At 46.5% G+C, this 25,140-nt stretch overlaps 1 protein-coding gene across 4 annotated transcripts in view; it reads right to left on the reverse strand.

Moving 5' to 3' along the window:
* AGAP1 (ArfGAP with GTPase domain, ankyrin repeat and PH domain 1) overlaps positions 1 to 25,140 on the reverse strand; it is a 410,505-nt gene that overhangs the window by 110,764 nt on the left and 274,601 nt on the right. For 3 of the 4 annotated variants that reach the window (XM_008138426.3, XM_054722794.1, XM_028140626.2), the window contains 2 exons: positions 17,898 to 18,066; positions 1,463 to 1,621 (listed from right to left, as the gene is read on the reverse strand). In XM_008138426.3, the coding sequence (XP_008136648.1) occupies positions 1,463 to 1,621; positions 17,898 to 18,066 (328 nt within the window). The remainder of the gene's footprint in view (positions 1 to 1,462; positions 1,622 to 17,897; positions 18,067 to 25,140) is intronic. The other variant, XM_008138427.3, reaches the window with a different exon arrangement.

The following is a 25,140-nucleotide window of genomic DNA, read 5'->3' on the forward strand; positions in this document are numbered from 1 at the left end:
TAGAAGGCGGGGCCTGGGGGGGGGGGCGACACATGGATTTAGAGTTCCTCCCACCCTCCAAGGTAGAAGCCACCTCCACAGAAGGTGGCGACAGAATAACCCCAATCAGCTAGTAATACTAACACTAAATGAAAAATCAATGCATTTTCAAAGTGTCTGATAATTCAATAATTAAATACGTGAATTGCCTGCTCCTTTTAAGATAAGTAACACCTATAACAATAGAAGATGCTCAGTACGGAAGACGCAAACAGGTGTTGTGCTGTGCACCTCGCAACTACGCAAAGGGAGGAAGGACCCCCAGGTAGCAGGTGTGAATGCAGAGGCTCCGGAGGTGAGGGGTCTCCCGAGGCCTCCTGGGCGGCAGGTGGGGCAATGACAGTGGCACTGATGTGTGTCACAGGAAGGACCCCAGGCCGCTCGGGCAGGTGATGGCTGGGCATCACAAGGGAGTCATTTACAATGAGGAGGATCCTCTGCATCAGGGCTCTCAAGGGACAGTCATGATTTCAGACAGAAGCAGAGAGCCTGGAAGAGTCCCTTCGCAGGGTGAAGGCGACCCCTGTCCTCTCCCGCAGCACCTGAGCTGGGTGCTGGCTCGGGGACGCTCCACTCCAACACCAAGCCACAGCCCATCCAGGCCCTCCCTGCCTCAGCCTCCCGGGAGCGGCCTTTGCGGACTCCCCGTGTCCTCCTTGCTGGGTCCGGGGACGACTTTCTTTAAGGCCTGGTGTGGAGTCCCCAGAATATGGATGGTGTTTACCTGCAGCAGCAGCTGGTGGGTCTACAGGGAAGACCTCACGCTGAATCTTTTAATTAGAACAAATTATGCTAAAATTACTCAAAAGCTCTGTCTGATAGATGACATACAACGGTGGGAATTCCTTAAACACCAGTGAACAGGCCACAGGCAAAACGCCACAGGCAGAGCGGATGCAGGAAGCCAGCAGCCCGACGCTGCAGGACTCGACTGGCGCACGCACATCAGGGCAGTGCACGTGTTTCCCAAATAGCTGGGCCCACAGAAAAGGGGGAGACCCTCCCAAATGTCCAGGATATACTGGGAATATTGGAGAATGAATTATGCATTGTCCTTTGATGGAAACCCCCTTAAACAATACAAAAGGAGCACTGATGGAGGGAGCTGAGTGCAGAAAGTGAGATCCAGGGCATGAAGTCTGCCGTTACCTCTCAGCTCTGCTGTCACGTGAGCCTCAGTAAGCTGCTTGCCCTGTCTGCCTGCGGCCTCAGTTTCCCAATCTGTCAAGTGGATATGAACAGCTACACCTCCCTGAATCAAAGAGGAACAAATGAGCTGGCATGGGTGACGCAGCCCATCAAGGAAGACTAGATGTGCAGGACCGACACGCTGCCCCACGTGCCGCCGCAGAGTGGAGAGCGGAGAGCTCAGGGTGCCGAGTCCGGCCCCTGGCCTAGTCCGTGGGGCCGCGTCCTCTCTTACCACTGCTGATGGCCGAGTTTGCAATGACCGTAGCCTCACTCCACTGGTCGGCACTGGAGACAGAGTAGGACCGCTGCTGCATGCCGTCCGGTCGGCTGTTGAAGGAGCCCAGGCTGATGCCGCTGGCCATCTGAGACCCAGATGCACTAGTGACATTCCCTAGGAATAAACAAGTCGGGTGAACACTCTGTGGACTGCAGACCCCAGAAGCCAGCTCCAGTTAGTCTACGGGGCCTACGCACCTGTGCACCGTGAGCCCTGGCACCGAGAGAGCTGTCGTCCTGCTTACGTGGAGGCGGAAGCTTCATACGGGTCAATATTCGAGAGGAACGAGAGGGTGCAGTGAGTCTTGGGTGCTTGGCAAAGCATGGTGAGGGGCTAATGCCTCCGATGACTGCACCCGAAATGATCCCACACAGACACCTGGCACAACAACCGTCTCTAGACGGAGCCAAGGTGCAGACAGGAGACCCTCTTGAGGAAAAATGTGAAAATGACCGCCAACTGGGAGTCCATTTTGGTGCCAGAGAATGGTGTCCACAGTGAAGATATACTTGGCAATCAACACAAATCAAAGTTCCTGGATACATGTGCAAGGAAACCAGGCAAGTTTACCCTTGACCTTGAAAAGACGCGTCAGAGGAAAAACAACCTTAGCCGCTCCACGGTGCACATGGAGGGTGATGAAAAAGAATCCATTGTGACTTAGGGATTTGCACTAGCTGCTCAACTTCAAAATGAATTACTTTCTGGCCGCACTGATTTTAGGCTCCATGCCTTTCTCTACCACTCCGCCGACCACACCTTGCTGCTAGTGAGCTTGTTAGCTCTATGTGCAGAGCTTCAAAGGGATTAGGTTTCTTTTTAAAAACTTTGCTCCAATTGTTTTCTTTAAAAAAATATTTTTATTAGATTTATTGGGGTGACATTGGTTAACAGGATCATATAGGTTTCAAGTGTACATTTCTATGATACAAGATCTGGATATTGCACTGCGTGCCCACCACCCATCCTCCAACTGTTTTACTTTAGAACCAATTAAGTTTTAAATTGTTTTGAAACAACAACAACAACACAACCTTCTGAACGAAAGGGTGTGGTCTGGGCCTTCTCTTCCCCTTGGGGGTGCTGATGCCCACACCCACGAATCAGAGTTGATTTTGGGATGAGGCTCCTCCCAAACCCCTCCGGGGGCACCCAGGCCCCTTTCCATTTCCACAGAATTCCTCGCAGACCACGGCGTCAGGACACTGGTAACATTGTGAGGGTGGATGAGAGTTAAATGAAAAGGTAGAGAAGAGAATTGGGGAAAACAACAATGAGAGGGTGCACACAAGCCGGGACCCACTGCTAAGCCAGGCCCCTGAGCTCGGGCTGTCACCCACTGCTAAGCCGCTGTAATGATACAGAAACATAACTGTGTAACTGAAAACAGAAAAGTGTAAGGGGAAAGAAATAGTTTCTGCCTTAAATATAGAGTTTGGAGACACACAACCAGGTACTTGCCTATAAATGTAAATACAGAGAGACACGTTTTAAATTTGAGGGAAACCAGTGGTCCGTAGAGAGGCGCGTGACGCGGGGACGCAGCCCTGCTGGCCCAGGGAGGCCCGGGCAGCATCCCCGCCAGGGGAGCAGTCGCAGGCCAGCAGGCACACTTTGAGGCATTTCTACCGACTTGAGAAATCCATCAGTCAAACCAACTACCCCCAGTGTTTCATGACTATCGCCCCACACTGGGGATCGAGCCTGCAATCCAGGCATGTGCCCTCACCAGGAATCAAACCCTGACCTCCAGGTTCATAGGCTGACGTTCAACCACTGAGCCACAATGGCTAGGCATGTGAATATTTTCAAAACTATACAGATTTAAAATCTAATTATAGTATCTTATGTCAGAATTTTTGATACGTATTTTTACACACACACACACACACACACACACACACACACACACACACAGGAGTTCAATGAGCCCAGCAAAGGCTCATGGGTAATTTCATTTCTGTTCCTGAATGAAGGTTACTAATTACCTGGTCAGGTAACACTGCCTCCAATTCCAGTTTTTTAAATCTAGATGCATTTGGCAATGGCTGACCTGTATATGACCACCCAGGGAGTTTTCACTTTTGAGCACAGAAGGGAGATGCTACATTTAAAACCACGTTATTCTCTAAGCTCTCTAGGGCTACCCTGTTCCTCGAATGGAAAGTCATGGCCCATGAACAGTTGTTAGCTAAGTGGAGGAGCTGGAGTTCCCATTTGTGAAAGAGGCCCACGACTTGCCTGACTTCCTGAGAGCAAAGGATCTCAAGATCAAGGCCACCTGAACACAGTGGCGCCTAAACGTGGTCTTAAATGCCGTCAGGGTTCTCCCTGTGCTCCAGCGGCCGCCATGCTGGGCCAGGCGCAACAGCTGGGGGTCTAGAACCCACGTGGCCGTCAACAGTCAATAAAGACAGGAAGCTTCAAACTGACGAGTTAAATCAAATTCTGACACCCGGTTAGTGAGAAAGTGCGCTTAACAAAAGACCTGAGCTCTTGCCATCCAGCCACACTAGCATCACAAGTACAGATGGCCAGCAGGGCTGGCGTTACAGACCAAAACACCAGTAGGAATGCAAGGTGGGAACAGCCTGGCCCAAGTCAATGCCGATCGTGTCCCATTATAAAGAGCGGGGTTTCCTGACTGCAGGGTCCTCTCCTCTCCTGCGAAGTAACTGCTGAGCGTGTTGACGTCACCCGTGGGGGAACAGGACAATGCTGATGCTCTGGCCACTGCTACTGCTGCAAGGAACCGTCACCTGTCCTTACCCAGGAGCCTCCGAGTTCCACAAACTGGCAGGTAGCTTCCCTGCAAGGAGGGTAAGTCAGACCTGCACCGGACATGCCACCTCCTCTCACAGTGACCTCCTGGACTTCCTTGTCTCACCTCATTGAACTCCTGCTGGGTGGGCACAATGAAGGAGACAGAGTCCCGTCCTTACGGAAGCTACATCTAGTCCAGTAGAAAGTACCAGACAAGTCTGCATGTGGCCAAAACGCCAGGTGGGGACCACAGGAGCCGAGAGGTGTGAGCGGCAGGGAATCATGCCTGCTGGACGGCTCAGGAAAGACTCGTGGATCCGCAGGATTTTGGAATTGGCCCGCCCTGTACAGAACAGCATGGAAGGAGGGGACGCTACATTACCCCAGGACAACCCCACTGCTCTCCTAGCTGACTCAACTGATGGGAGGCCTTCACAGAACAGCCCATATGTTTCTCTCTCAAGAGTCCTGTTTTTATTTATTTATTTATTTATTTATTTATTTATTTACTCATCCTCACCTGAGGATATGTTTTAAAGAGGGGAAGGGAAAGAGAGAGAGATTGATCAGCTGCCTCCTGTATGTGCCCTGACCAGGGATCGAACCTGCAACCTAGGTATGTGAATCAAGCCAGCAAACTTTTGGGTGTAAGAGACGACACTCCAACCAACTGAGCGACTGGGCCAGGACTCAAGGTTCCTCTTGTTATTTCATATCCTCCAAACTAAGACCATACAGACATGCATAAACACATCCACCAGAGAACACGTACAAGAATGTCCACAGTGGTATTTAATGGCTGAAATGTCCATCCACCACTGATACCTCTTAGTGTATCCATATGATGGAATATTACACCCAGTAAGAATGGATGAACTATGACACGGGCCACAGAGGACCACAGAGAGGATGTGGAGCAAAAGAAGACAAATAGGAGAGCACCAACTGTTACTGTCCCATCCAACGGTTCAAGATCAGCAGGCAAAACTCATCTGGAGAGTGAGAAATCAGATGGCCATCACCCTTGAGTGTGTGTGTATGTGTGTTTGGGGGGAGGTGTGAGCAGTGGCAGGAGATGGTCCACAGGGCCTTCCAGAGCTGTTGGCCACCTGCTGCTTCCTGATCTGTGTGCTGGTCACCTGTTCCCTTACTTAGCTATAACTTAGGATTTTGCACTTTCTTTGTGTACGTTATATCAATAACATCTAACTCACCCCTCCCTCCCGCATAAAAAAACACACAAAAACAAAAAAACAAACAAAAAACAAAACAAACCACCACAGATCATCTGAATGGTTTGAGAATTCAGAGGTTAGGTCAGGAGTCAGGTCGGGCAGGAGACAGTTTCACCAAAGAATGGCCCCGCCCTACAAAGTAGGAGACACTGGTGTTCCTAGGAAGCAGATCACAACGGGCCCTCTTTGGTATTGTCTCAGCATTTCCCCCCAAAATCCATCTGTGTTACTATGATACACAGGCCGACTTCCTGGCCCATTCCTGAGCTCAGCTACAGTGTCTCCTCAGATACCCCGTGGAGCTGGGGCTGCTGGCCGGATTCGCAGGGGGCAGCCCAATTACCATGCTAATCCCGGCCCAGGGCCATCCCCTTGATGTGGGTGTGCGTGTGCTCACTGGGCCGCCCTGATTAGCCGCTTCCTTCTGTCAAAAGCCCCAGATTCTTCCCAAAGAATAATTTTAGCTTTCCGCATAGCCCTGAAGTGTACGAGTTGATTTGAAAAGGTACTTACCTCCACCATATGCTATTTTTCTTTAAACAATTTGCATTTCAAAGTGAACATGGAATTTATATCTGAATGCACATCAGTGTGTTGCCTGAACTGATCTCAAAGGAGCATGAAGAAGATGCTGGTTTTCTATTGAGCAAGAATGTTTTCATCCACCAAATGACATCAAAGCCAGCGTTCCTCTTTTAAGCGATAGGATTATTATATTAAAAATAGCCTGTTCTGACTTAAAAAAAAAAAAAAGACTCTGAAATAGGCTTTTCATAGCATTCAAGTAAAGGCTCATCAACAATCATTTCTTTTAAAATACAACACTTTGCTCACTGCCCCATCTGATTTGGGTCCATCTTCACAAACCAGACATGACCTTGTCAATGGTTTGAACTAGGAAACAATATCTGGCATGTGACTTATTGGTTAAATTGCCTGAAAAAGATCAGCGACTCGCAGCGACAGGTGATACTGAAGTTCGTGTTACAGTGAGATACTCGGGGAGCAAAACCCAATGAGGACTCTAAGAGCAAGTGAGTGTAGAACAAGCATTTATTTCCCCTGTGGAGCTTTCATTTAAAAAATCATAACTACAGGCCCGTGATGGACAGAAACTCCCTTCTTCCCTCGGAGGCCTCACCCTTAGGAGCGTACGGAGATGACTGCTTTTGCGGGTCCGTTCCCAGTCCCACGTAGCTTCCAATGTTGTAAAAGCTCAGAGTGTGCGGTTAGCTTGCAAACCTACATTCGCACCACACCCTGCTCTGCATGCAATGGGAAAACCAGGTTTGCCGGAATCAGGACTGGATGGCGCAGGCCTTTCTTACCGAGACATCACTTCTAACTAGGCCTTCACCATCTGTCCCATCCTCTAATTATAACCCCAAAAACAACATAATTCACAACACTACCATAAAAAGTGAGATCCAAATGATTTAAGTGCCCTGAGCAGGGCCCACTGGCCTCACTGTTTGCCCTGGAAATCGGCCTCCCTCCTGGCCACCAGGACTTCAGGCCAAGAGAACCGTCTCCCAGGACACATTCAATATCTCTTCTTAAAGACGTAGGCGTCCAGGATTCTGCCTTATGTGGTACTTGTTTTGTAAAAGTGCCATTCAACACATTTACTGAAGTAGAAATCTTGTGTTTCTCAGACTACAATGCATTTTTTTTTGGTAAAATATTTTCCACAGCATGTTCACCAGAGAAAAAAGGGATGTACAGATTCCAGACGCAGTTGTAAGGGGAAATGTAATTACTACCAAATACAATAGGGCGGCCACGCTCAGAATTAAAATCCTGGAACTAGAAGTGCACTGTTATTTCCTGAAATGTGGAAAGTTCTTTTCTTCTGACTTCTCCCTATTCTAATTATGATGCCAAGGGGGGAAAAATGGGAGTCTTTTGTCATATAAATTTCTTAAAGGTTATCTTACAACATGATACAGATATAAAAGTAATGAGATAGAAGTCTACAAAAATTCCATCTAATAGGTTGTCTCTATATTAAACATAGCATTCATTTTTCTTATAACCATGGAAAAGATGTGATTTTATATTATACTTCTTTTTAAAAATTTTTTAGAGAGTGGTAGGAAGGGAGGAGGCAGAGAGAAACACTGATGTTTGAGAGACACATTGATTAGCTGCCTCCAGCACCCACCCCGACCGGGGTCAGCTATCCAACCTGCAGTCCAGGTATGTGCCCTTGACTGAGACCCTCTGGTGCATGGGCCAACGCTCTGACCACTGAGCACACCAGCAAGGGCTACATTATACTTCTTTGATATTTTCCATTTCCTTCCACTTTCCATGTTGTTCCATTATCTTCATAATAATTTTAAATAGTATATAACATCTTACTGATTAAATGTAGATAATTTATATTACTGGTTTTTTACTTCTGGATAGTTTTGGTTGTTTCCAGTCCCTCGTTATTATAAACAATACCGCAAAGGACAGCTTCTACTTTCAGATATTTTTCTTAGGATAGAATCCCAGAAGAGTTATTATTGGGTCAAACAGCATTAGCATCTTTCTGACTCATGATATATGTTTCTGATTAATTTTCTTAATGCCCAGTGGACTAAAAAAGATGGAACCTGGCATCTGGAAAACAGTTCAGTTCATAATTTGCAAAATGGAAAATAATAATAATGAAATGGTGATAATAAGAATATTCCCATGTAGTTGGTATAAGGCTTCAAGACATAAGCTACCCTGTGAACTGCAAAGGCTCTGCAGGTATTCACGGTTTTTAATTTGGCCAACAGTGAGTTTTCCTTTTCTCTCTAGTCTATTTTCTAGTAAAAGTTTAAAAGGGCGACGTTGCTAATTTTGTTTGACTTTACCACCTGAGAAGTCTGTTTTGTGTATGTTTGTCTCGTGAAGGAGTTTCTTCGTGTGGAAGCTGCTCGTGCTGTTTGCCTCACGTCTGTGTTTTAGTGTTGTCGTCATCCTCACTCTGTGAGCCCACACAGTCGTCACCCAGTGGCACTGTGAACGCCCATGGTCCAGGGACAGCTCAGCCACACTCCTGCGCACTTAGTACCACCCATTTCTGGGTATGGGTTGCAAGAATGAATTTGTACGCAATACAGTAATAATAAGGCATGACAACATTACACAAAAGGAGGATAAAACTAAGGGTTTTCTTTTAAGCAATAAAACACGATTATGGCATTCAAGTAATCATGTCTTATATAAAACAAAGTCCAAGGAGCCCAGATCTTGTCCTCTAGATCTTATTTGGTTATATAACCCCAACAAATCAATCCAATTGTTTAGTTTTGCCATGCATAATAATTTTATCTTTAAAACACCGTCTGTCCTTTATATGATAAATGCAATAGGCGTGGTTTGTACAAAATTCATTTTTATTTGACTGCACTGTTTTGAGGGGAGCTTTCCTGGCTACCACTGAATTATCTAATCCCTTTGAGGGAGGAAGCCAAGGTGGTCACAGGGCTCCACCCTCCGAAGAGCTCGCTTCAACGTCTCTCTCCCGATCCTTATGAAATCATCTCTCGGGAGCAGATACAGAAATCATGGAGGGGTGAGAGCACCGAGGAACGCCTGCGTTCATACTGAGGACGCGAAGGTGGGCTTCATGTGTGTGGGTCGGGATGCACTTGGGTGTGAGCGCTCACTAGACGTCCTCCAGAAAGACGGACTTCCTCTGTGGGCGGGTAACGACAAAGCACCGGGCACAAGGCCTGCGATGGCAGAATGCCACGACGGCTCTCCTCCATCAATTCTCCTACTGATGTGGGAATGGGAGTGAAGCAAGCAGACGGATCACAGGCTTGACTCCACGCAGAAGGGCTTTCCCAGGGCCCAGGTTCCAGCCGAGGCCCCGGCCAGCGGTTGGATACCTCCCTGAGGCGCCTGGGCCTATTCCCAGAGACCCGTCTCAGCGCCCACCTCTCCTGTGGCTGCTCTCCCCACGCTGCCCATGAAGCATGATGCCAACACCTGAAACACTATTTCTTCACCAAACATACTTATTTTTGTTGTTTGTTTGTTAATCCTTACCTGAGAATACTTTTAATATTGCATTTTCAGAGAGAACAGGAGGGAAGGAGGGAAGGGGAGAGAGAGAGAAACCGAGAGAGAGTGAGAGAAACATCGATGTGAGAGAGACACACTGACTGCTTCCCGCACACGCCCCAACAAGGGGGGGCGGGAAGTGAACCCGAAACCCAGGGACATGTCCTTGACCGGGAATCAGACCCTCTGGTGTGTGCGCCAATGCTCTAACCACTTAGCAGGGCCAAACGTATATTCGGGGCCAAACATACATTTTTGAAAGGGAAAAAAAGTTTCTGAAGCAATTTTCATTTATTTATAGGGACTCTGTTCCCATAGAGATGCATACAGCTCAGTATCTAACATCCCTCTTATGCATTTAACTGAATTCACTAAGGATCAAGTTGCTTTTGTCAGTTCTTACAGCAAAGAGCACTCCATTTAGAGTTCAAGTAATTGAAGGTTTCCTTAAACTGGACAGTGTGATTTTGATTTGTATGGGCACTGTGTCCCAGCGATCCTGACCAGAGAAGGCGCAGCGGAGGGGCTGCTGTCTGAAAGAAGGCAAATGGCACTCATCCTCAGTGTTTATCACTTACGTCGAACAGGATGGGTGGTACAAATATTCACTTAATTAAAAAATAATTGCTGGGTCACAAAACTGGGAGAGGATAACAAAGAAAGAGAAATAATGGTCTGTGCCTCAAAGAGCTTACAATTTAATGATGGGAACAATATAAAACAAATTTGCCTAAATCTCAGTGGGAGAGATGTAAGAGCAGAAATAGCTGACCGTAAGGATGCATCTCTCGTGAAAGCTGAAGACGCTGCAACTCTTCAGCTGAATTTCAGATGTACCTAACTTCCTGAAATTTCAGCCTAAGAGAAACCTCACAAAACATTTATTTTCCCTGCCCAAAAGAAAAACTTTTTAAATAGCCACTGAAACCTACTCCAATAAAACCTGGTTTATGAACGCAGATTATCATCAGATGATACTGATTTTGGGATTATTTTGCAGCAAAATAATTCACCACCAGGAAGGCTTTCCTTTGCAAGCGTCCCACCAAGCTGCTAGAAAAGCATTTAGCAAACACGCCCGATTTATACATCAGAGGACTCAATGTTGTAAACAAAGTCCCCAGTGTGGCAAGTTAACGGGGGCAGGGGGGGGGGGCAGAAATGGGGCGAGGGGCCAGGTTCTGAGGTTCCAACCAGCGAGAGGCGTGGGACTCCACAAACCAGGAGGAGACACACGGGGACACGCACAGCCCATCCGTACACGGAACAGACTCCGGGGTTATTAAAATGTTTTCTAGACCATTTGAAACTAAACAAAGAAAAACTTTGTTTCTATGAGACAACCACAGATCGAGTTTGGATGTTGCTTATTTTTTTTTTTTTTTTTAATAGCTATTACCACTGTAACAGCAGCTTAGCGACGCGGCGTCTGCAGTGTGAGCAGTTTTGATAAACAGCCTCTGCGGGCCACACAACGGGGATAATGTATCCTTAAGTACCGCCAATGAGCTGCCATTCTGCACAGCCAATTACTTCTGTGCGTCTGTCACTCAAAGGAAAAATGACTGAGCCCATTAGATGAAACCTTTGTCACTGTTCCTAATGCACTCTTAGGCCTCATTAATCTCCGGGAGCAGCAACAGAGCCGCCGGTGCCTCGTCGCCTCCCCCGAACAGGCCCACGTGAAGCCTCTCATCTCTCCCCCAAGTGCACCGCGTTAATCAAGCTCTCCTTATTACCCAGTCCCTGTCACGGCGGAGAGCGCGCTCCCTCTTAAATGCTCTCATTATGACCCATCTTTAGAGCCGGCTAAGTGGAAAAAAAGAGAGAGGGAGAGAGGGAGAAAGAGGACGGGAGAGAAAGAGGAGAGGAAAAAGCAAGTCCGATCGCATTAATATTCATGACAATAATTAGTATTCTAGGTCACTGAATATTCATGCTATTAGTTTGGTTTTTTATGGGTTTGCTGGATGTCCTGATTACTGAAGTGTGGAGGAAAACAGCATGGTTGAGACTTTAGATGTCAACCGCAGTTCAATACTCAAAACACACCGAGATCCCGCCCCCACCCCTGGAAACGCAGCCTCAACCCTCAGGAAGGAAGGCTGCACTGTTTTGAAACCACTGGGGGCCTGAAGTGGGGGGAGGGGGGAAGGAGGAAAGGTTTCCTGTGACAAAGCGTCCATCTGGTTAGGATAAACACATAGTCACAGTTGCAAACAGCCAACAAAGACCCACTTTAGGGACAAGGAGGTATCTGTCAGCTCGGAACGCAATGTCACCATCAGGACGCGGGAACAGAGATGAGGGGACGCAGAGGCCTGGAGCACAGTACCTCGAGGAGACCTTGGCAAGGCCCCAAGGACCCTTCTCCTGCCTGCCCGGGTCGCTGCCATCACAGGGGGAATGCTGTCTGTGGTGTCTACACAAAGGCTTTATACACAGACTTTATGGCATTTAAAAAACTAATTCAAAACCTGATCTGCTGTCCTCCTTCCTTTTCTTCATTAACGACGAGCACCCCTGCTGTGATGGACGGCTGATGCAGCTCTGGACACTCAGTCACCTTGGCCAAGCTTTGGAGAGGCACCAGCGTGTGGTCCTCCCAAGGACAGACGTGGTACCATCTTCCCATTTTAAAGATGAGGAAGCTGAGTGTAGAGAGACAACTGCACAAGGTCCCAAGATGTGGGGTGTGGGATTCAATTCAGTTTTTCTGACTCCTGAGGCCGTTGTTTTCCTGCTCTCTACTTAAATGTCAAAATAATTGTCAGAGTTAACATAACAGCCTTCTGTCACATGAGGGTATAATTCTACCAGAGTGGCTGGCCAAAAACTCCATCAGAAACTACCTGGACATCTGCCTGCCTTCTCTGGAAGTGTACCTGAGGTTACAGGTGGGTAGATTCTCTAAAATGGGACTTCTGATTGATTCCCATTAGAAAGGCCATGTCAGTTCTGAGCCTGAGGAACAGAAACGGCAGATACTACATGAGCTTTCTGAGTGAGTGAGCTTGGAGAAAGGGGAAGACGAGATGGAGAAGGGAAATTCGACAGGCCCAAATAAATAAATATATTTTGGATTCTTCTCCTTTTCTTTTTCTCCCCCCATCCCCCCGTAGTAGATACTGAAATAATTTTTTCAAAAAAAGCCATCAAGAGGAAAATGTTCTCTATCTCTGTCATCTAAAAAGGGGGAAGGGACAGATTAACCAAAGAACTTATATGCATATGTGCATAATAACCCATGAATAGACAACAGCATGTTGAAGGCCCGTGTGTTTTTGTGTGTGTGTGTGTGTGTGTGTGTGTGTGTGTGTGTGTGTGTGTATGGCTGGAACAGGGTGGAGAGGTCAATAAGGAAAAAAAAGGGGATATCTGAAATACTTTCAATAAAGATAAATTTTTTTTAGTCTTTTTTTCTTCCTTCACACTTGATTGATAATAGTTTGGCATTGCATAGGCTTCCAGGCTCAAAGTTATTTATCCTTAGAAGGGAACTCTTCCATTACCTAGCAGTAGTGTTGTTTTCAGAGGTGAAATTCCATCGTTCCGTCCTTTGTAGGTAACCTGGCTCTTCTCCTACCTCATTTGTTCTCTGCGTTTACAGAGCTTCCTCCCCCATCCATCTCAATGCCCAACTCCTCAGATGGGAAGGCCCCAGCATGTTCTCCTCACCTCTAGTATATTTTCTTCTGTTATATCTTTGATTCCCGACAGTGTCATTAGCCATGTTATTTAGAATATTTAACTTACCTAGTCAATCTTTTTGCAATCTTTTTTCTTTATTTTCAATAACTCCTTCGTTTTTCAATCTTTTGTTTTATTTTACAGATACAATAACTAATCTCTTAAATCTTTCTGACGATAGTAGTTATAATTTCACCAAAAATTATAAACTAACAGAATGATTAACAAGACAGATACAGGAGCTAAATGAGAAAAGTGTTAACTTTACTAAGGGATAGAAAATAAATTTGAATAAAGTGGGAAATAATTGAGTTCCATGATAGGAAATTGGTCAAGATTCGGGTTTTCTACCATTAATTGACAGGGTAAAAGCAGTGACAATTGGAGTCACATGAGATTATTTTTAAGGGGAAGGAGTGGGTTTCAAGTTATTCTGAAGTTTATTGAAAAAAACAAATGCATGACAATAGCCAAGAAAAACTGGAGGATAAAGCCAGGGTGGTGAATCTGCATCAGGTCAGACAACGTGGGAATAGCAGATCAATGAAATACATTCTTGAGCGCAGACACAGAGCTCATTTGATTAAATGAGTTAGTTTATAATAAAGGGGGCCAATAGGATAAACAGGGAAGGGAACACATTCACCACAGAGAGAACAGTTAGTTACCTATTTGAATTAAGTTTAATTAGATGTCCTATCACATATCATAGACCCAAACAAATTAACGATGGTTTAGCAATTAAAAAAATTTTTAAAGGACCTGAAAGGTATATAGTCATTCATTATACTATTATTTCAACTCTTCAGTATGTTGGAAAACTTTTATAATAAAAAGTTGGATGTGTCTTAAAAAAAGAAACACTACAATGATAAAACTCAGAAATACAGATATATGAATTATGTTCTGATTTCAAGATGACTGAAGGCTTTCTAAGTAGAAACCAGAGAAGTAAAAGACATAATTTGATTATATATTAAAAAGGGGGGACCTCTAAATGTAAATAAGACCATGCGGTATAAAAAACAACTAAGAAATTGGGGAAATATTATAAAGTGTTGATATCCTTACTCTACCAAGAGTTCTTACATATCAATAAGGAAAAACAAGCACCCACCCAGTGCAAAAATGGGCAGGGATACCTCTAAACAACTACAACGTAAGCAATAAGTACGACCAATAAACATGTGAGATGTTCAACCTCACTGCTAATTGAAGAAATCCAAATAAACCAAGCATGAGGTATTTTTATTGCTTATCAGATTAGCAGAGAATCTAAAAATGATACTTAAATAGCAATATTAGCAAATGTGTGGGGGTTAAATGGGCACTCACTTTATGGATGGAGGGTTACTGCATACGCAACCTTTCTAGAAATTAATTTGGAAATATGAATCAAGAGCCTTATAAATGCTTATACCCACTGACTGAGTCACTTCACATACAGACTTCTTTATTTTTTTAATCCTCACCTGAGGTTATTTTTTCCATTGATTTTTAGAGAGAGTGGGAGGGAGGGGGGAGGAGGAGGAGAGCGAGAGAAACATGGATGTGAGAGAGACATATTGACTTGTTGCCTCCCACACATGCCCTGACCCAGGGTGGGGATCGGACTTGCAACTCAAGTACGTGCCTTTAACCAGTAATTGAACCCATGACCCTCTGGTGCACAGGCCGATGCTCTAACCACTGAGCAACTGGTCAGAGCCACACACGTACTTTTAAGACGATAATAAGTGTTATGCACAAAGATTTAGGTACATGCATATATTGGGTCTATGTGAATGGAAAAGTTACTGGGAAGAAAGCTATACAACATTGAAGTAATTCAATAACATTGAGATAAAAAAATGAATAATAAAAAAAAAGAAAGCAAAAAAATAAAAACCCACAAAAAAACCCACTTCTAGTTAACTCAGAGCTCTAAAACAGAACAGCAGAACTCAAATGAGTGGAGAGTGAGGATAAGGGGAAGTACCATGCCAGTTCTTTGGCAAATAGCTCTAAAATAACAAAAATAATTCATGCCTATTTTTAGCTAAGAGTCCATCCCTTAAAAATAGCATCAATTTACTTCTAATTAAATTTGCTGTGTTGGGATTTTTCACATGAGGGCACACCCTCTGAACAATAGAACGAAGGGTCACTCACTCTTCCTGGACACGAGCTGATGATGTCACCTGCGTGCTTAAGAGGAACGAGCCACGTCTCTCACTCCACGAATGACTCTGAGGCACTTTCTCCCCTGAAGCGGACCTGCTCCTGCAGATGTCCCACCCCCACTTCCATGGCCCTGCCTGTGAGACAAATAAGAGGGAAATTGGCCAGGCTTCCTGCGTGGGGATTAACATGGCTCAGGGTCAGCTGGTTTGGCTCAGTGGACAGAGCGTTGGTTTGCGGACGGAAGGGTCTGGGATCGATTCTGGTCAAGGGCACATGCCCGGGTTGCGGGCTCAATCACCAGTAAGGGGCATGCTAGGAGGCAGCCGATCAATGCTTCTCTCTCATCATTGATGTTTCCATCTCTCTCAACCTCTCCCTTCCTCTCTGAAATCAACAAAAATATATGTTTTTAAAAAAGGCTGAGTTACAATAAACTGAGGGTGCAGCCATGGCAAAGGGATTTCAACTGTTTTCCCAACTCCCCATTCGCCCACAGCAAGAGTCTTAAAGAGAGTGAACTGGGCTCTGAAACCATGGCCTTAGGAGGACCCACACTCCCTCCCTCGGCAGAGGCCATGACATACCCGACTCCACGGGGTAGGACAAAGGTTACGTGGCATTTTGGATTTTCTATTTGTTACCCAACATTACACTTTCCATATGCAAGTGGCAGTTGAGCACCAAAGATCATATATCTGAAGATAAAGAAGTTCAGACTCCAAATCTCATACAAGCAACACTGCATCCTGGGTGCCTGGCGGAGTCCCGCCCCCACTTCACTCCCAGCACAGCCCTGACGCCTGGCCCGCCTCTGGGGGTGGAGCTGCTCACACACCCCATCACTGAGACTCCCTCCCTGGGTGCACCCTCCGCCCTGAGCTGCTGTATTTACCTGTCTACTTGTCTCTCCCCCACCAAAGGATGCCATTCTTGAGGGCAGGGCTTACCTCATCTCCTGTGTCCCAGGGTCCTGGACTGTGCTTAGCACACATTAAAAATTCTATCCATGTTTCTTAACTTGAATAACCCATCTCGACAGATGTGATGAGATGGGTTAGAAGGAGAAGGAAAACCAGCTGGTGATGAGGTGACTAATCCTCATTCTAGAGCTCAGGGACTCATTGCCCACAGAACATCCAATTCCTGGCACACACCATGTGCTCAATAAATATTTTTAAATAAATAAATAAATAAATACAAAGTAACAAAGACAGCAGTCTTTTCCCTCTTCTTATCCCATAAAGCAAGCACACCATCCTGAAGAGGGAAATGTCACCTATGTCTTGGAAGAAGGGTCAGCAGGTCAGAGAGACCAGGCAAAATAACCCCCCTTCTGGAATGAAGCAAGGTCTTTGTGAGCAGAAGGCCCTGGTTCTTTTGATGAGTAGTAACAGTGACGTCTGTATTAGACTTTCTGAGTTTTTTGGCACTTCCACGTGACCCCATCTGCCACCACATCAGTGACTGCACAGAGGCCAGACCAGGTCGGCCTGATGTGGTAGCGATGCACGGACAGTTACCTGCCCAAAGCCCCTTGGCATCAAGCAGCAGAACCGCGGTTCATGGACCCCCGACTCTGCTCCTTTTTATCACCTTGCTTTCCCCAACCGATGCTGTTTATGCCTCAGAACTGTGGGGTCAGCACACCATTCCTCTTCCACAGCATCTCACAGTTCAGAGAGGGACGTGCAGCGTCGTTAAGAAGCAGAGACACATGCAGAAACCACCACAGAACAGAAGTTTATTCTGGGAAGACTAGATGGAGGGAAGAGAGGGGCTTTTTGCTGGAGAAAGACACAGAGAGGTCCCCATGTTGCAGGACTCTGAGTCCAGTAGGAGGGCCTGACCAGTCCCTATACCTTTCCTCCGACAGATAATCGCGGAAGCTCAAAGCCACAGTGCCAAAGACTCTTAACCAAAAAGAAACCATTTGAATGGTTTGCAATTGCCAGATAAGTCTCAGCACATCTAACTTTGAGAAGGCACTAATTCTCCCTTAAAAGAGAGTAAAGAAAACTAATGCTGTGTTAAAGAATTATGTAACAGTTATGACATAAAGCTGAGAGCATTTAAATGCTCCATGGGTCCAAGGGTTTCCTTTAAATCTCTCTCCAAACGGCCTTTTCCCTTTTATATACTTGGTCCCTATGGGTTAGTTAATACAAAGCCTTGATCCTTGAACAATTCATTCGTGTTTTTACGAAGGCCCTTAAATCCTCTATCATGTGCACAATTGCATTAGCAACCACCTGGCTCTGGACAACCTCGTGGGCTGGCTTGTGCAGCTGGGACTTCGAGTGCCACCACGTGCAGTCACAGAACCCACGGGGGAGAGGGAGGGATCACTGGCGGAGATGAGGCTTCTAGACCTCCATCTACAGCATCACAGCCAACGCCTCCACGAGCCCACAAGCTCAGCAGTGTCCCCAGCCAGCACCATGGACAGCGGCCGGCACAAGACTTCTCTGGTGTGTCTGCCTTAAGCTTACCTGAATTGGGTGAGATGTGTAAACTGCTCATGTCCTTGGACAGGCCGTTGGTTTTGGGGCTGGAGATGGGGGCGCAGGCCGACGTGGCGCGGGGGGGCCTCTTCCCGGGGACCTTCACAGTGGTTCTCAGAAGGTCGATCTCTTTCCCGTGAACGTTCTGCATGTAATCCTGTTCAAACGTTAAACAGCCAAGATAGATTAAAAAGCAGACCTTCCACCAACTGGGACAAGACGGTCTAGTGGATGTCATGAGCTGTAACCCCAGCCCTTTCCCCTGTGGCCCGCACTCCTCTGAAAATAAGGAGGCCCTGATCTGCCTAGCACGGGGGCCTCCCCGTTATACTGAAGTTGGAGCTCTGCCTCCGAGTCCTGCGCTAACCCAAGTCCTGGAGAGACGAGGAGACAAAGCAGACGGGCCCATCACAGGGGACAAGAACCAGCCGTAAAAAAAGAGCATGGACACAAAGTCATATTGTTTGAACTGTTGCTTATGCGACGGCACACGGGGAACCGGGCCCCTCCTGGATGGTTTACCCACAATTCCACGGAGCAGAACTATTGTGCAGGGACCTTTCTGTCTCAGAGGGCAATGCCGTTAAACATCTCCATGACACTGAAGCTGCCTGGAGGGGAGAAGGCCACTGAGAGCCTGGGTCAGGGGCCTGTTGGCAGATTAGGAGTTATCGACGCTTTCTTGCATTTTGGGGGGCAATGAGCCTGGTGTCTCTGTAGACATTATGACATCAACAGCACTCATCAGAAAGGGATACATTCTGAACCGCTCGTGAGTGATAACATTTCACAGGATTTAAGACTAAGCAGGAAATGGGATTGGCAACTCCATCCTTGCAGAATCGTGGTGGGTTCCCTTTAGACCGTGAAGGGGAAAACCCACTGGTTTGTGTTTAGTGTAAGCCATTAGGTTTCTAAGGACAGCCCTCCAATGGCAGCTCTTCGTGCTGAGGCTGGACCTGGAGGACCATGGGATAGAGACACATGGGGGAGGGGCCAGAAGCTGCACCGCAGTGGGGCCAACTCAGCGAGCTCTTCAGAGGGGAATGAGCTGGGCCTGCCTCAGCGGTGCCAGCCATGCCCTCCCTGGGCTGGCCAAGCTGTGCATTTAAGCTGCATGGGGGCTTAGGGAGGGTCACCCCAATGTCCCCAGGGCAAGCTGATGGGGAGGGGTGGTCGGCCACGGCCAGCTTGGAGGACAGTTATGGGTTTGGGGAAGGGGGAGGCTGTGTCCAGCTGGGAACAGACTGAAAACTTCACATGGAGATCAAGATGCTTGGAAAACTCTCCCAAATATAACTGACTATGAAAGAAGCTGTGGTTTTGAAAGGATGTGGACCAAAGATGTAAGAAAGCTATTATCATTAAATCGGACTGCAGGACAGGCGGACTGGAGGAAATGTAGGCAGACTCGTGGTGGAGCTCCCTGTGTTGACGATGGGAACAAAAAGCACCTCAAAGAAAGTGACCTCTGGTTAGTGTGGGGCTACGAGCCAAGGTCATTAAAAAGGTCACTAAGCCTATTTCATTTACTTCTATTAATACCTGCCGAAAATAGGCAAGGCCAAGTTTCAAAACCAAAGTTAAGGCTTGTAAATAATGAATTCCTTCTTGCATAGTTACTCCTTTAAAAATATCAACTTGCTATAACTTTCTTCTTTAATGCCAATTCTTAACAAATTAAAATACAATAACAGGAGTGTAATTGAGCATTTATTGCTTATGGGCTCTAAAATGAGGCTAATCAGAGAGTGACTAAGCCTCAGCAGGGCTCTTTTAATGGGCACGTTTCAACATACAATAACCAGGACATTTTATTCAAAATTATTATAGAAATCTACCCAGAGCCTGCTCCTTGGGTTTGAACGCGCCGGGGAACACATCTGTCTCGGGCCCAGCATGGGCCGGGGATCTGTTCTCTTGCCTGAGTTATTTAGGCGCTGAAACTTCACAAGAACTAGCTGGGGGGGAAATCAGAATATAACTTTGGCCACTTTTATATTTCAAGTCACCACAGTTTTTAAAAACTGTACTAAAGGCATGTCCTACACCACAAAGGCCCCTCCAGGCGGAGCTCCGGAAACAGGTGGCGGGAGGGACCCTCGAGAACATGGCTTCCAGCTTCTCCCACGAGGAACGACACTGAGCTTCCTGTTTCTGAAAGAACAAACTCATCTTTTTCATCTCTCCTGGGCCTGGTACTGGAGGAATTAAAGCCACAACCACGAAACCCTGTCCCCCATCCTCTCAAGTGGGCTGTGCAGCTGGATGGGTCTGAGGCAGGGACTCCCTGGGTAAAGTAAAGACAGCAAGCTCGATTTTGATATGCAAATGCATGTTCCTTCTCCATGTTCCTTGTAGAAAATGCTGATCGAAGATAAAAGGGGAAAAAACCCTTTAACAAGGCATGAGGGTAATTCAAAGCCAAGTACTTTTAAACAGCACTTAACAAGTCCCCGGGGCCCACTCAAGAGCCAGGCCCCCCAGAGGTGCCATCTCCTGCCCCTCAACAGCTTGAAAAAGTAGTAATTGCAAACCTATTTGCATTTTTCTTCTCAAGTTGTCCATGCTCATCATGTGGATTATTTTTTCCGAGCAGGCGCTGGAGCAGAGGGACCCGTCCAGACGCGCGGATGGCTCTGCCGCCATCCTGCGTCCCCCCGCACCCAGGCTCCGCACCTTCGCCATCCCTTGTTTTTTGCATTTCGCTCCTAATTATGTTGCATCTATTGCCGTACACTTAATTAGCTGCATTAATGTGATTTCTTTTCACATAGTCAAGCAATTAAGAGCTATGATTGAGTTTCATTCAATTAGCCTCAACAAACATGCTAATTGATGTCCCAGATGCAAATGAGCTGCAGTGAGAGAAACCTGCTAGCAAGTGAGAGGAGCCCAGAGCCACAGCTTCCAGCTTGCTGCCACCTCTGTGGGGCTGCCACCAGGAGGGTCGGTCATCAGGTCCCCCAACACGGAGAATTGATGGACAGGCTGCTGTCCAAGGCTGTCCTAAAATCTCACAGTTACGCATCACCAGGACTGGGAGATTGTCAACCGTATAACACTGTGCTCCGGCAAGGAGATGGCCCAGAGTCCACACGGAAGTACAGCAGAAGGCTGCTTAAAAAAACCCAGGCGTTCTCCCCAAAACCACCAAGGGGAAGATGCGCATGTCTCCACAGTCTATACAGTGCTCAGTGAATGGCAAGTTCATCTTAGTCAGCTCTGGGGCATCTGGCACTTCAAGTTAAGCGCAGAATACAGCAATCCATCAACAGTCCCTAAAAATACTCTTACTCCATCGATTCGCACTGCCTCCCGTCTGGACGTTACCGGTGGCTGTCTGGTGAAAGATGGTTTGCCCGATGTGTTCACAGGGGCACCGAAGGCAGTTAACAAGGAATTAAAGCTGAACTCCATTGCATAGACGGCTGGACTGGCATCTCAAAGGCAGACGTGCACCGAAGGTCTACTCTCTTAAGTACAGGTGGTGCAATCAACAACACTCCATTTTCCATAATTCAATGGTGGGAAAAATAATGGACATCTTAGTTCCAATTAGGTTTTCCCGATAATAAATGTGAGAAATTTAATATTTTCCCTTCATATGCAATATCTCGTCTAAGTTAGATAACTTAGGACATACTGACATTTGCTTTGGTCTTTTTACCATGGTTAACCTAATTGGGTATTTCCTCTTTGCATTATCTACCTTAGCAGTGCTCAAATTGTGGTCCTGGGAACACTGTGGGGGTGGAGGGTGGGTTACAAGTTAAACACTATTTTAAAAAAAATTCCGAGACACTGTCTGCCTTTTTCACTGTGTTGAAAGTTGCTTTGACTTTGCACAAGTGATGGTGGCTAAACCTGCGGGCTCCTTAGCACAAGTGGGACCAAACTGTGCTCCTTTGCTCATTACTGTATTCATGGCCACCCTCTTTAAATACAGACAAACAAGAACAGTCTCACTTCAAAATGTTGTTAAGAACCCCCCAGGGCCCTGGCCGGGTAGCTCAGCTGGTTAGAGCCGTGGTCGGCAAACTGCGGCTCGCGAGCCACATGCGGTTCTTTGGCCCTTTGAGTGTGGCTCTTCCACAAAATACCACGGCCTGGGGGAGTCTATTTTGAAGAAGTGGCGTTAGAAGAAGTTTAAGTTTAAAAAATTTGGCTCTGTTGACTAATGAGTTTGCCGACCACTGGGTTAGAGCATCATCCCAGTATGGCAAGTTTGCGGGTTCAATCCCTGGTCAGGGCACATACAAGGATCAACCAATGAATGTATAAATAAGTGGAACTACAAATCTTCTCTCTCTTTTTCTCCCTCCCTCCCTCCTTCTCTCTCTCTCTCTCTTGAATCAATTTATAAAAAGACAACCCCCAAGTTGATTTTTAAAAATTTTCAACCTTTGAGTACATGCCTTTTTAATTTTTAACTTCCTGGGTGGTGCCCTGGAAAGCACCCGGAGTGCCCCCGCTGCGTCCTGAAGGCCGAGGGTTACCTTGCAGAGAAGCCCCTCCCGGCTGTGTGAGCGGCGAGCTGAACTAGCCCCCTTTTTGCTGGGGCAACATTTTTACTAGGAAGAACGACCATGTCAGACTTTAACTGCAATTATTCAGTGTTCAGTATTTGGCAGGTATTTTCTTGAAAACAGCATTTATGGCCAATGATAAAATTTGAGCCTTCCCACGACAATGAGGATTTCCAAAACCTGTGTGTCTCACCAGGAGCTTGACACCTTCCAAAGGAAGACAGACTTTACTGACAAGGGTGGCGGTGATACAAACGTGATTTCTGGACATGACGGAATGAGTGTGTCACCCTTTGGAAATCTGCATACCTGTTACACACACCTCTGAGGGGACCGATGCATGGACGAAAGAGGATTCAAAGTGCAAGACAGTTCCAGGGGTTCCAACGTGGCAGAGAATGAACATTTAGTGACACGGTTTCGGATCCGCATGGCATTCCGAGCTTTTACAGACTCCAAGAACATGCGCAGTGGCCTGAAACGGCTAGCCAAAAACTCTTCCCGTTTCTAACAAAGTAACTGAACCAGGAGAGCGTTTCCTCAGACACTTTCACCCAAACAACGTATCGCAACGGATTAAAGGAGGCGCTAGCAGACATGACAACCAGCTGTCTTTTATTAAACCGGACAGCACAGAGCTTCGGAAAAAAGCACCTGACAGTACTCTCCTCACGATTTTCTTTTGGAAAGTATATTATTCATAAAACATCTTATTTATGGAATAACATTATGTAATCGATGGTTTATTATTCCTATTTTAAATTATATAACTGTTTCAAAATTTTCTAATTTTTAACATGATAAATATTGACAGATATAATGCACAGAAACAAAAGCTCTTTTAAGTGCTTCAATGTTTAGGAGAACTAGCAGTGTGGCCTGATGGTCATGGAATAGCCAGGGCTCTGAGCGTGCGACTGTGCACGGATCTGGGGGTGCACAGATTTGGGGGTGCACGGATCTGGGCCTCTGTGGAGAAATCAGGAGTGGTCTTCAGACCTGTGTCTTCTGGAGGGAAGGAGTGACTCCTTACTCCCTATTTTCACTGTACTTCATAAACGCCCAAAGATGAAGCAGTGTTTTATACAAGTTCTATTTTTAAAAACTCTTACTTCTGGGGTAAAAAAAAAAAAAAAAAAAAAAGGTATGCAAGAGACACCATCGTTAGATGTACTGCTGTTCCAAAAATCCATTTAATACTGTTTTCAAAGGAAACTAATCTGCAAAGATGTACATAATACCTACCATCCATTCAAGGAGACCCAGCGAATGCCCAAGCCCAGCATTTGTGAATAACAAACACTGGCTCGTACATAGCCACGGCACAGAGGAAAGCAATGTCCTGAAATCACTAGGAAAATATTGTAAAACTCTGACAGATCTCCTGGCTTTGTCCTTTCAGATCAGGTATCTCAAAGGAGCCCATTCCTCCTGCTCTCCAGTGGTGAGGCAGGAGGCAGGGCCCGAGTGAAGCGCCCTCTAGAGGAGAAACACAGCGTTTCACAAGACGGCCAACGGAATGCCAGGGCTTCACTTTGGGAGGGGGCTCTGTAAACACGCGCCAGTGTGAAGTGTGGCCAGCACAGGAAGGAGGTGCCTGGCAAACCCATTTCCCATGGGGCAGAGATCTGATTCTTCACTTAAGGAGTGCTTTATTGGGCCTGGTGAGTGACGTGGTAAGAGATGGCTGGCGCAGCCTCGTGAGGGTCAGTGGGCAGGCTTCACGGACCGAGAGCTCCGACCCCACAGCCAAAGCAAGTCCTCCAGCCTGTGTGCTTCCGACAACATGGGCTGAAGTCCAACAGTAGCCAGGGTGGGGGCTGGGGGAAGAGAGGTTATTATCATGTAAATCAAAACAGCAGAAAATTCCCAACTGCATTATGAATCTCTTTTGCTTCCCTTTTTTTAGAAAATATATTTTTATTGATTTCAGAGAGGAAGGGAGAGAGAGAGAGACAGAAGCATCAATGATGAGAGAGAATCAATGATCAGCTGCCTCCTGCACGACCCACACTGGGGATCAAGCCCGCAACCTGGGCATGTGCCCTGACCAGGAATCAAACCAGTGACCTCCTGGTTCATAGGTTGACTCTCAACCACTGAGCCACGCCAGCCGGGCCTCTTTTGCTTAACTGTACGTCTGGATTGACCTAGTGTCCCGTCTTTCCCCTGCAAGAAAGCTTGTCCTCACTGTAGGTTAAAGTGAATATAACCAGCTGCGGCCCGCGTGTTGGAACTGAGGCTACACAAAACGAATATGTGGGGTACGAACACGGCTTCCTGTCTTCTCAGCCACTGAGGCCTATTCCAAAGGCAGGTGGGAGCGGAACTTCACCTCAAAGAATGTCAAGGAGCCAGCATCACTCCTGAGCAGGGTGACTTTTAATAATCACAGATGGCCTGCTTGAAACAGGTGGATCTTGGAAATGTTGAGTTATATGGGAATTGTCACCATACTGATACTAGGTCTGTCTGAAGCTCTTTAAAACTTGAGATTCCTGCCCAGCTCGATTCCCAGTAGGGGACGTGCAGGAGGCAGCCAATCAATGATTCTCTCTCATCATTGATGTTTCTACGTCTCTCTCCCTCTCCCTTCCTCTCTAAAATAAAAAAATATATATATTTAAAAAACAAAACAAAAAATAACTCCTTGAGATTCCTTGGAATGAATTTGCTGGAGTATGCAACACTTAAAGACAGAT

The sequence above is a fragment of the Eptesicus fuscus genome, chromosome 11 (assembly GCF_027574615.1).
Source record: "Eptesicus fuscus isolate TK198812 chromosome 11, DD_ASM_mEF_20220401, whole genome shotgun sequence".
In the NCBI taxonomy this organism is placed as follows: Eukaryota; Metazoa; Chordata; class Mammalia; order Chiroptera; family Vespertilionidae; genus Eptesicus; species Eptesicus fuscus.